Source organism: Nomia melanderi, chromosome 6 (assembly GCF_051020985.1).
Source record: "Nomia melanderi isolate GNS246 chromosome 6, iyNomMela1, whole genome shotgun sequence".
In the NCBI taxonomy this organism is placed as follows: Eukaryota; Metazoa; Arthropoda; class Insecta; order Hymenoptera; family Halictidae; genus Nomia; species Nomia melanderi.
Window position 1 is genome coordinate 6,855,639 of NC_135004.1, and position 12,040 is coordinate 6,867,678.

Sequence of the window (12,040 nt, forward strand, 5' to 3'; positions counted from 1 at the left end):
ACACGTGCGAGATACAAGAATTCCCATGCGAGCGTGCAGGGGCAGACGAAGGCCGGTAGGGAACGGCACGGGGAACGTAAACACTGACTTAAATCACTGTACACGCCTCGAGAAAAGATCGAAATACGTTGTACGCCGAAGGATACCTCGGCGAACGTGGCGGAATGATGAGGTGTCGCGCTAGAATAGAGAAGGAGGACTTTCCCGGGCCGCTATTCCATCCGATTCCGTAATCCATTCCGGATACCAACGGCGTCCCGCTACCTACTATCCCCTTTTTTCGACGTCACCCTTCCACCGATCGCCCGGAGAGAACGCTTCGGGGACAGGATACAGGACATCAGTCTTTTCTGTCTTCGCTTCGTTCAGAGCTGCAGATTCCACGACGAAATTCCACTCCCTCCGATTCGTCCTCGCGTTCAATACAAGAGCGCCTATCCCGAGTTCACCCCCGGTTTTGTTTCTTCCTCTTGGGCTGCCGTTGCGTCTTGGAATCCGCGCGACAAATTCAAATATTCTCTGGCGAAGGCGACGAGGAGAAGGATGAAATAGGGAATCGGAAAAAAAAATGAGAATGGTGAAGGAAGAAAATGTAAGGATGGAAGGTTAAGTTGGCTGTGCTGACTGAGAAGCTGGAGTCCAAGATGATGAACAAGAGACAAGGTGTTGACGATGTTGGGGGATTAGGTGTGAGATTTGTGGTTACGGAAATAAATATTATTGCAAACCGAGAAGAGATAAGTGGAGAACGAAGGTAGGATAGCTAAGGGATAGAGCAACTGAAACGAGCAGGTGTGGATGATCGGTAAAACGAAAATATGAAGCAAACGAAGAGGACTTGTGTGGGAGCAACGGCGCAAAAGAGGAAGGGGTGGAAAGCTTGCGATGGAAACGGAGACTAAAATTAGAATAGGGAGCGTTGGGGTGCTCGCGGAAAGCGGTAGAAAATCGAAAAGGTGGTTAAAGCGGAGGGGCGGCGAAACGAGTAAGAGAGGCCAGGACAGCTACTTGCGAGAGGTTGGGTGTACACCGACTCGCATTCCAAGCAGACTTGGTGAACCGGGTTCATTATTTTCTCGTTATAAGTTTCTACAACTCGGGCTTGTTGTCGTAACGCTGTTAACGCGGACGCGTCGCGAATTGTTAAAGCGACGGGCGAACGATCGGCGCGCGTATATATTCGGCGGCTTCCTTAAACCCCGCGTCACGCGCCGCCCTACCACTTCGTTCCTTTTCATCCCGCATTGCACGACCGACATTCACCCTAGCCCTGCCTCCCACCGTTCCCCGCGACCATTCCCTTCGTCTACTTTCCTTTATCCGCTTTTCTTTTTCTGCTTCTTTTTCGTTTATTAATAAACGAATCACTGTTTCTTGGACGTCCAAACCCCACCGTCTGAAGGGAATTTCGGTCTACGAGTATTTCAGAGGCTTTTTGGTTTAACGAATCGAAGTGTAACTCAATTATTTTTATGTTTACGTCAGCGGTTATAGGGAGAAAATGGAATGACTTTCTTGTTTACTAATAAATGAATTATTGTTACTTAGACATTCAGTGTATTTTAGTCTAAAAGAAGGATGTTATTTTTGTATTTTTATAACTTCTTTCTTTAAAACTTTGTTCTTGGTTGGAATTATGAAAAACATTTGATGATTACAAATTTTTCAGCACTAGCTGAAATTGTAAATTCATTGTAGAAGAACGTTCATTGTAAATTCACACGATCCGGCGATGCTTGAAGTTAGACCGCTCACGACTATGCGATGCTTTTCTATATTCGGCGTTATGTTAACCTTTCCAGAATATCAATAATTCTGTACTATTAAGCTTGGCCGAAACGTATGTTATGAATATGTTACAAATGCCCAGAATTCTACATCAGTCCTTTATTTTTCAGTTCCCTTTTCTTTTACTCTAATTCAAACACGAACCACACTCATACAGATCCAAAATTTGTTTATTTTTTTGGTTTCATATGACTGCAGAAGTCGATATACGATATATCAGGGATACATAACAATTCTTACAAGACGCCAGAACTGTTATAACTTCGAATTAAGTAACCACATATTTAAAAATATATATATTGCTTAAATATACTTCGAAACCCTACGATGAAAAATGAACGAAGTTTCAAATTGTTTCGTTTAACAATTTTCTTTAAAAATTTCCAGAACTTCGACATGGAATCGAGAAAAAGAAACCAAGAGAGGAAAACCTACATATAACAATGACAACGGCGAAAGACTCGATACCCGTCTCATTGTACCTTTGTGATACCCAACGGAATTATTGAACAACTTCGTGACTTTACGTACAGCCTTCGAACTTTCTCGCGAACGCGACAAAACGTTCTTCCCGAAAGTGGAGTACAACGATGAGAACAGTATTACCATCTTCTGTTAAAAACTATTTCTCACGATGTTACTTTTAATACTAACTTTTCAAATCATGTTAAACAATCAAATTAAACAAAACAATGTTGATTTTAAAACCAAAGCTTTCCGGATCCGATATTAATACAATTTTCAATTATAATAATTAGTTTATCAGTTCGAGAACGATATAATATGATAATATATTCGATCAAAACTTGTCAGTATTTTACTCGAAGCCGAATTAATATTCATAGGATGTCTCTGTAAAGACAGCTTATTATAGACATGCAAATATTCAATAACATAAATTAATAAGATTAGTTTAAAAAGACCTTCCCAATTTAATTTCTTCAATGTACAGTTTACATTAAGAATGATTTCCTCTTATAGCTCATACTTATTGAAAGTCTGCTTATATCTGACCCGACTGCACCATAAATGATATCACCAGACGAATAAAAATTCTTAATTTCAATTTAACTATATTACACATGAATTATAAATACGTGCTTAGATAAGTAGATAAATAAATCGTATATTTGCATTTCATAAATACTTATTTTATCATCCAACAAATCGAAAAAAATAAGTTAAAAAAAATATAATAAAAGTTTTATATGCAAAAGTGAGTTCTTGGGAAAAGTTCAACTATGAAAATTTATCTGATACGCTTCCATTGATGTTCATACGACACGGTAGCAAAATTCTAATGAATACTACATGTACTTAAAAATTTTTAACATTCGATTATTTCAGAAACGAAAGTATTACATTAAGAGGTTTCATATCGTATATTCAACTTGCTTCTAGCACGAGTTACAGAACACCCTGTATACAACTATTATATAGGCCACATATCGATAAGAGGCATTCGCAATAGTGGAAAAGTTGTAAACAAATAATTGAAGGGAATTGAAACTGTTGAAATGGTGCCCGGAACGGAGCGGCGCGATTCGGTTCGATTCAGGCGGTGCAAATGAGTGGAGCGATATTAAAATCTACGCGGGCAACAGATGGGCCTGGATAGCTTTACGGTGTGCGAGCCAATAACGAAAATCATTAAATTAGCTTTAACCGCCGGTGCGCGGCGTACAGTTAACAGCGTACTAATTTTATTATTTAGAGTCTCGCATAAAAATCTCGAAATTCGGCTCGTTAGTTTTTCCGTAGAAGCAATTCAGAGTCTTTCCTCCAGACACGTTCGACCACTTCAGTACCTTTTATTTTAATTTAATTTTCGCGCGGATAAACTTAACGCGTTGATTAACAACACGTTTCTAAAACAAAATTTTCTTTATTTAAACATGAACAATAAAGACATAGCAAGCGAAGGAATAAAATAATGTAGAAAGAGAGAGTAATTGTTATATTCGTGCAAAAAACTAAGCTGATAAATGGTAGTTCAATATACAAATACTGAGTTGTGAAAGTTAAAGTACCTCAACGCGTGATTAACATTTCAAAATAAAGCTACCAGACTGCTCCGTCGGTAGTATCCCATCTTCTATCCGTTTTCCATTTAACGGTTGTTGTTAATGAAGATTTCTAATATTTCTATCATTTTCGCTACAGATTCCTATAATTAAATAGACCAAAACCGATAATGAAAAAATTTAACATCAGCGGTAAAAGATTATAGCGCCCTCTTATCAAACATTCAGGCAAAAATATAATCAACCTATTGTGATACTTACCTTAAATATGTATTTTAATTATTTCAATATTTTTGATTCTGATTCCTACCACTTATAGAGCTGCTATGCAAAACCAGCCTAAGTCGATATGACAGCGAGTGACACAAAAACAGTAAGGGTGTCCTGACACCTGAAAGCGTGTGACAAAATTTTACATTCTTTGTTATGTCTATTCTATACTTCGTCTGTGATTATGGAAAGAAAATAAAAAGGAACACGTGTTTTATTTATCCATTCGTATTTATTTGTACTTTGTTGGTATAATTGTAAGTGTTGCGGAAATGATAAGAGGTCATGTAACTTTTTGGCCGTGTGACAAAAATTGACATCAAATGTCCAGTCTATCCTGTTTCTCGTCGATGCTATCGAGTTTCTCCGTTTCCTCACGGGTAATGGTACAGTATTTAATTATGAAACGCTGTTTAGTAATCAATTGTTACATAAAGATTGTCTGTATCAGTATTATAGTTTAAATATTGCCGCATTTTCTATTCTTTTAAATGTTTTCGATTCTTCGTATAAAATAATTTCTCTCTCTTTCGTCCTTAGGCCGGTAGTAAATGATAGAGATATACATTTGTAAAGAACTGGCAACGTTGGCTGGGTATGATACCTGAAAATCCCGATAGGAGCTTCGTGTTTCTGCAAGTACTCGATTTGAGTAAATAGTGGCAAAGCCGTGGGCAATGGATGCTTTAAGTATATTAATCACAATAGGTCTCATTCACTGTTCACTATTCTTTTTTGACACAATTTTTAAGGTATATATTGCGAAATGTAAATTAACTACATCTGAAATGATTGTTTCATAGGCCTTTATAAAATTTGAATTATAAATAATATTTTTTTCCTTTCAGACATGTTCACATTATCCATACATTTACTTTTTGAAAAATACTGGTATAGAAATTCAAGTACTACGGATAAAGTGGATGACAACATCATTTAATCGTAGGATAAGAAAATGGGGAATGACACGATCCAAATTTTGGAATGCTTGGTTCAATGCAGGGGTTGTTGTTACTATTATCCTTCTTCCTGTGGCCACAATTGGAATATTAAAAATGACTTTCAATATATGGATGAATGGGCCATCACTTGACAATAATAATTCTGAACTTACCCTAGAACCAATGGTAAATTTTTGCATATATTTATAAAAATATTTAAAAATGCATATGTTTATATGAAAACATTTTATTTTGTATCAGAATTTATTCTGCAAAATTGTGAGTTCTAAATTTAATACTAGAACACAGACTTTAAACTTCTTTATTTGATATACTTTCATTAAAATTTATTAGTCATAAATCATGTACTTTTATCTTCCTAGCTACCTGGTATTAATATGCCTTTGAGTGAATTTGGATATTTTATTGTTACATTAGTAATATGTTGCATTGTGCATGAGTTAGGACATGCATTAGCAGCAGCAAGAGAAGGTGTGCAGTTATTTGGTGTGGCAGTACTAATTATTTTCATAATACCTGTGGCCTGTGTATATATAAGTATCGTGCAACTTCGTCAGTTACCATTAAAAAATCAGTTGCGAGTTACATGTGCAGGAATTTGGCATAATGTTGTACTTGCAACAATATCTGCAAGTATTCTTATGTTGTCTACATGGCTGTGGGCACCATTCTACTTATATGGTAATGGAGTTTATGTAAAAACTATTTTACCTGTAAGTAAAAGATCTTTATTTTTTATTTCTCTAATATACCTATTCATGCTAAAACCAATTGCAATTAAATGTCAATTTCTAATTATATATTTGTTTTTAGAATTCCTCTTTACTGGGTCCATCGGGACTTTTAGATCAGGATATAATATATAAGATAAATGATTGTCATGTAAGACATAGTGAAGACTGGACTGATTGTATTTTAAACACGATAAACCAGCCTGCTCTTGGATATTGTGTTAAACAGTCACTTATTCAGGTAAAAATTTTGTACTACATGGTTTATTCTATAATGTAGAGTTATTGATTTTTTATTTTAAATATAGGAGTATGATGAATCGATTCCATCTAGACAGAAATCTAATGGTGCTGTGAATTGTTGTACATCAGACAGTGAAGCTAGTGGAAGTCTGTGTTTTGAATACATTGAGGGACCACAAGCTGCTCCTCTTCATTTACCTCCACACTCTTGTCTTCCAGTTAGAACTATAACTAATCACTCACAAAATTACTGTCATGCAAGTAACGAATGTACATTTCATGATACTCATTGTCTGAGGCCTTCTCTTGACAATATTAGTAAGGTACGTATAGCTCAGAAATTTATTTATTTTATTATTTGATGATGTTATAATTAAAGAAACATTGTAGATTGTTCAGATACAAAGAATACAAGGAAAGGATGTTCTGTTTTTTGGCCACCCAGCAGATATTTATCATACAGTTGATGTATCTGATTGGATACCTAAATATTCCTTTCTTAATCCTAAATTACCAGAGGCATTAGTGATTCTTTGCAAGTATATTACTATGTTTTCTGCAGGACTAACAATTGTTAATGTTCTGCCTTGTTTCTTTCTGGATGGGCAATACATTATAGATGCATTTGTATCTTATTTATTAAAATATACACGACAAAATAAACATGTCAAACAAACAATTGTAATAACATTAACAAGTATAGGTACATTGCTCCTTATTATTAATGTCTTGTATTCACTTATGAATAAATTATTATAAGTAATAAAAACAAATGTTTGTTAATATTCAAGATTTATATTCACAGTACAAAGTTACACAGTAATGAACTATGTTCATATATAACCTTAATGCCACTTTGTATCACTTATTCAAATATCTTAATAAACCTTGCAGTCTCATTTGTAGAATTATTTACATCTTTGGAACAACAAATTGGACCATATAAGAGGATTACATTATATAACATATTTTTCGTGTTCTTCGAAGATAATTTTTTCTTTTGTTAAAAATAATGTAATATGTAAAATCTATTAGTTTCCAAATACAATATAAAAATAAAACTAATGCTACATTCTGGTAAAAGCAAGTAACCTTTATGTTTTTATATTTAACAGAGTGTCATGATTATAAAATTTAAGATTGTGGGCAAGTGAATAATAATTACATACCTATATTAAATACAATTAATAATGTATTTTCCTTATATTAATGTCTATTGTAAGGTTTCTATATAGCTAGTAATTCCTTATTAGTGATATAATCAAAGTGAATATATTTAGATGTAACAGAAAATAATATTATCGCTTTGTTGCAGCATCTGCATCCAATGCTACAAAATAACAAAAAATATTAGCATAGTATTTTATAAGTTTTAGTTTCTTTTTTTTTATTTAAGCATATTACAATTAATCACACAATAACTAACTTACCTTTTCCATCACAGGCAACAATCTTAACTTTGTCAACCATAGCAACTTCTTGAACTTCTCGAAATTCTACATCATTTAGCATAAAAGTCCATACATTATCACAAAATCTATATGTGTTTAATTTAGCAGCCTAAAAATTTCATATAAATAATAACAATCATAACATGATGTACTCAATTTACATAAGTTTTACTAGATATATAAGTAGAGGTATATACCTTAAATGAAAGTCTTGATTTAACTTTGGTTGCAAGTGCCTGATTTATTGCCTTATCAAATTGCAATAACACTTTAATTGCTAACTGTGGTGTGATTTGTCCATACTACAAAATCGTATTATTTTGTAATTTTAAATAAAATGTATTTATAGTATTAAAAATATTGGAGTTTTTATCAGGATTTAAATTGCTCATGTATAAAATTTCATATTTAAGTGACAAAAACAAATATTAAACATGTTAAAGAATGTTTTTATAGCTTTACGCGTAAAGTATATGATAGTTACGTAAACTCAACATTTGTTTTATATAAAAATTAACATATTATTATTTATATTCAATATTTACCAAGAACTCTAACCTAAATATTAGACAATTTTATGTAAACGTACCTGAATCAATTCATCGAGACTTTCTTGCAATGTATTACCTAACGTCGTATTTCGATATAATTGATAAGACATTGTCCTTAAGGTACGATAGATAGATTAATAAAATAAATCAATGCTGATTAACGCAAAAGTAAACTTCATGCGTAACAAAAACCTTTTCTCAGCGACGTTTGTTGATTAACTGTATTACTAAACGAAGGTGCTGCGGTACCTTGTCATATACATGAACTAATCGAAGCATACAATGAAAATGAAAACCGGTAAATTTAAATTTAATAAACAATATTTCAAAATGTCTGTTTTTCTATACTGCAAAAAAAATTTATTTATAACAAGTATTACTGTATTCTATAATATTTTCGAGCACTTATTTCACATGTTCGATAATAACTTTTGCTAAACTTATTCCTACAATTATATGGAATATATGAAATAATTTGTACAGTGACGTCAGTAAAATAATGCATGAATGTGAAATGGAACACGTAGTAAATGAAATTACCAACTGTGTATAGTATCAGTTATTTAAAATTATTGATGTGAAAAAATGATGTTTTTCATTTATATGACGAAGACTCTTCATGGGTATTTTTTTAAAAATGATTTCGCTAATACATATGAATTATTATAATGTATAATATATTATAAGATTCTTACATTACTGAGTGAGTACAAACGAATGTTAAGCAACTTTCTTTCTCAACGAACGTTTAAGTGCATCGTATGTAACAAATGAAATGGAACTAAGGTATCGTCTATGTAACAAAGCTATGTAAGAAAGAATTTTCATCGACCAGTCATGTGTGCAACACGTATACCTTGTGAATCTTTGATAACTATTTGCAGATGGTCAATACGGTAGGTATCTGTAACACCAGCGTGGTCTACCACCCCTTATCCAGCGAACTTTCCAAATGGACACGTGTTGCAACACTGTGGGGCGTCTATTACACTCTCCCACCACTTTCTGCGCAAACAAATCAAAATTCAGACGGAAATTTCAAAACTTCAGTGAAACAGAAGTTGTAATGTGCGCGGTTTGTTCGCTGGTGTCGTATCAATTATAGTGATTCACTTATTTTATGGAATAAGTGGCATGGAACTATCATTGCAAACGGTCTGTGGAATATCTGTATGAAAAATCATTTTATAAGAGACTCAAGACTATTAAATACTTTATTTTTGATTCCGACGTTCACGCGTGACCATCACACTTCAGGATTTTATGTGATCATACATTGGGCATCTTATGAAATGTGACTTCAATACTAAATTTATGAAGTGGTAATTTGCCTTGCTGCTTTATGTATAAAGGTTCAGTTTGGTAAGTATCTTTCTTTCAATTTTGCCTATGTATTCTATATCACTTGTTTGTATTATTTTCTGTATTGTCGGTTGAACTCTATTTCAGTTTCCCGGTTATTTCATATATTGATTTTCCATTTCGGTAACCTAAAATTGTTAAGAATGGAAAAAGAATAGAATACAGCATAGACAGATTCCACATTTGAAATTTAAAATTGAGAAACTAAATTCGTAATTATACATTCGAAATGCAAAATTCAATATTTGAATTCATAGCTAATAAAAATTAGGTTTTTCATAATACGATGATGATTATTTTAAAATTTTGTACCGATAATGATTTTTTTCTATTTTTATTAACGTTACCCTAGTACTAGGTAGAAATCTAAAGTAGCACTCTGTTATCGTTAGTATTTGTATTGCACTTAGATTTTTATTTTCCTTACAGGATTTTAACAAGTTTCGTTATACCAAGCAATGTGCACCTATAATTTAAAAGTTGTACCCCCTTCTTTTATGATTGCTCGACGTTTCAAAACTTGACAAATTACAGCTTTAATAGCTAGACTAGTTTCAGGTCGTAAAAGAGCAATTGAACGTCTTTTTAAACTCGTTATAATAACCTACCTCTTATACGGGTTGTTAATATCCCGTAACTTCGTCGTTCACATTCTTGTGGAATGAAAAGTTTCAATTGAGTTACAATAATATGTAGTGAATCAACTATTACCCAATTTCAGCGTGTTTAGCCTTACCAGTTTCTTCTCTAGTACTCCGTTCTGCTTCATTCTTCCTAATTTAAATACGAGATTCGTGAATCTTTACGCAATTTAATTAAATAATTGCAACAACGTTTCGCGAACAAAATCGAATAACATTTTCATCTTATCGTATATGTATAAATTCTCCGTAGAATGCGTTGGTAATAATATTTTCATCGCATCGTCGTGAAATTATCAACGAATCTTGCTCCAATCGAGGAATAACGTGCATACTTACATACATATATTATTAGTATCCTCGTTATTGTCGATACATTAGCAATGCGATTGTTTGAAGTTCTATTCAGTAGATTGAGGTAACTTCATCTCATTAAATCAGGCAACCTGGTGGTACGTATAAGGGGAAGCCTTCTTACCGCTCGGTAAGTTTAGATGCCCAAGTAATTACGAGTGAAAACTTCGGCGCGCATGCAAAACTTTTCTCGGTAAACCGAAAGAGGTACAAAGTCTCTTGAGCCGGAAATGAATAGGCAGTTTCCATGAATTTACCCCGCGAAAATTATACCCGGGTTCTTCCGCGAGTTGCACGTTTCTTCGCAGATTTATTATCACCGGGTTGGCTCTTGAAACGGTGCGCTGGATTCGAATAGAGTTAACGTAACGAACGACGATGAACCCATCCACTTTGGGCCGGTGCAGACACTTGAGATTCGATCAAAGGTGTGAACTCTTTAGATGTCCGGGGCGTTTTTAATCCTTTGAATAAACGATTTACGCGGCGATCAAAGGTGTTAAAAGAGACACTTGAACAGAATGGAATCGCCAATAATATTTTATTAATGGAGGTTATTCAAATTTTTTTCTTGCCGATCACCATCGTCGTGCCGTTTACATTCCTCTGAATAATCTATTCGCTACTCGCCGATTAAGTTTCACAGCGATTCAAATCGCGGACTGTTGATGTTCGAGAAAGGGACGCACACATTCCGTCCGATTCTTCGTGAACTCTCGCACACTAGTCCGCGCCATCTCAATGGGACCTCTCGGCTCGGAGCAAAGCAAAGGTTAATTAAGTCAATGACGCGAATCTGTGACGAGCGGGAACGATAGATGGGACGCGAAGAAATAGTAATAAGGGTGGAAAGGTAAAAAACCCCGGTAACGATGACTTAAGTATAAGAAAAACGGATCACATAAAAATCACAGATAGTCGGTCTCACCGACACCGTTGAAATTAACGACGAGCCTTTACCGATAATAACAATGATCGATGTTCATATTCTCTGAACTATACATGCAATTGTATAGATCTTGAAACTGATATCTCCTCACGATTTACTATAGACGAATATAGTATTCACAATGATTTGTAACCGATTAACTCCTGTCGACAAAATTACCAATTGAAATTGATATCGGTGAACATTCATTGATCAGAACAGCGTTGATGATCACGACGCAACACAAAAAGAGCGATCACGTTTCGTTTGGAATTGATCTAGGAAAAACCAATAAATAAAGTAGAGCAAACCTTTGTAAGAGCAATATAGAGATGAAGTTCGAACCCGCGAAGCGGTCTCGGTTGTGCGATGAGACGAGCTAGGGTTGGCTAGGTATCGAAATTCGCGTTCTCTTGAAAGTAACGAGACAGAAGAGGAGAAGGAAATGAGAAAAGTGGAAGAGATTTTCGAGAATCGCGGGTAGAAAAGAAGATAAGGTCGCGATGTACACAATGGGAAATACGTATAGTCGGATTCGAGGTCCGATTCGGTGGAAGAGGACATTGAACAGAAAGGGTACACAGCATTAGAACGGGATAGCGGCATCGATCGGATTCCGTTGCGTGGGAGTGCAATGAAAAGCATCTTTAAGAGTGGTATAGCGATGTCTCGGGTAGGGGTTGAGGTTGGTTCGGAGTGAAGGTGGGTTGAAGGGAACGCGTGGATCGGCGGGCG

The 12,040-nt window shown here is 34.7% G+C and overlaps 3 protein-coding genes across 8 annotated transcripts in view; 2 read left to right on the plus strand and 1 right to left on the minus strand.

Moving 5' to 3' along the window:
• Positions 1-4,181: 4,181 nt before the first annotated feature.
• S2P (membrane-bound transcription factor site-2 protease) lies at positions 4,182-6,922 on the plus strand. 2 transcript variants are annotated; one of them, XM_031987424.2, is made up of 7 exons: positions 4,182-4,468; positions 4,623-4,834; positions 4,931-5,209; positions 5,407-5,757; positions 5,858-6,016; positions 6,084-6,341; positions 6,409-6,922. In XM_031987424.2, the coding sequence occupies exons 2-7, from the start codon at positions 4,760-4,762 to the stop codon at positions 6,775-6,777; spliced, it is 1,491 nt and encodes a 496-aa protein (XP_031843284.2). In that variant the 5' UTR covers positions 4,182-4,468; positions 4,623-4,759; the 3' UTR covers positions 6,778-6,922. The 2 variants fall into 2 exon arrangements, with proteins under 2 accessions (XP_031843284.2, XP_031843283.2); XM_031987423.2 differs by having other exon boundaries at positions 4,182-4,462.
• Positions 6,923-6,992: 70 nt separating this feature from the next.
• Positions 6,993-8,260, minus strand: TfIIA-S (general transcription factor IIA subunit 2). The gene is made up of 4 exons (XM_031987425.2): positions 8,059-8,260; positions 7,667-7,771; positions 7,449-7,578; positions 6,993-7,348 (listed from the first exon to the last, which is right to left on the minus strand). Exons 1-4 carry the CDS (start codon positions 8,128-8,130, stop codon positions 7,317-7,319), a joined length of 339 nt encoding a protein of 112 aa, XP_031843285.1. The 5' UTR covers positions 8,131-8,260; the 3' UTR covers positions 6,993-7,316.
• An 834-nt stretch (positions 8,261-9,094) lies between these two features.
• The window catches only part of LOC116431675 (uncharacterized), a 346,182-nt gene continuing 343,236 nt past the window's right edge, over positions 9,095-12,040 (plus strand). For all 5 annotated transcript variants that reach the window (XM_076368232.1, XM_076368234.1, XM_076368235.1 and 2 more), the window contains exon 1: positions 9,095-9,382. In XM_076368232.1, the coding sequence (XP_076224347.1) occupies positions 9,363-9,382 (20 nt within the window). In that variant the 5' untranslated portion in view covers positions 9,095-9,362. The remainder of the gene's footprint in view (positions 9,383-12,040) is intronic.

Excerpts from the sequence above, each read along its gene's own strand:
- S2P (XM_031987424.2), top strand. The coding sequence starts at position 4,760 with ATGGATGCTTTAAGTATATTAATCACAATAGGTCTCATTCACTGTTCA. Across the intron at positions 4,835-4,930 it reads TTTTTGACACAATTTTTAAG|ACATGTTCACATTATCCATA; the intron begins GTATATATTGCG and ends TTTTCCTTTCAG. Across the intron at positions 5,758-5,857 it reads ATGTAAAAACTATTTTACCT|AATTCCTCTTTACTGGGTCC; the intron begins GTAAGTAAAAGA and ends ATTTGTTTTTAG.
- TfIIA-S (XM_031987425.2), bottom strand. The coding sequence starts at position 8,130 with ATGTCTTATCAATTATATCGAAATACGACGTTAGGTAATACATTGCAA. Across the intron at positions 7,772-8,058 it reads GTCTCGATGAATTGATTCAG|TATGGACAAATCACACCACA; the intron begins GTACGTTTACAT and ends ACGATTTTGTAG. Across the intron at positions 7,349-7,448 it reads TGTTGCCTGTGATGGAAAAG|CATTGGATGCAGATGCTGCA; the intron begins GTAAGTTAGTTA and ends GTTATTTTGTAG.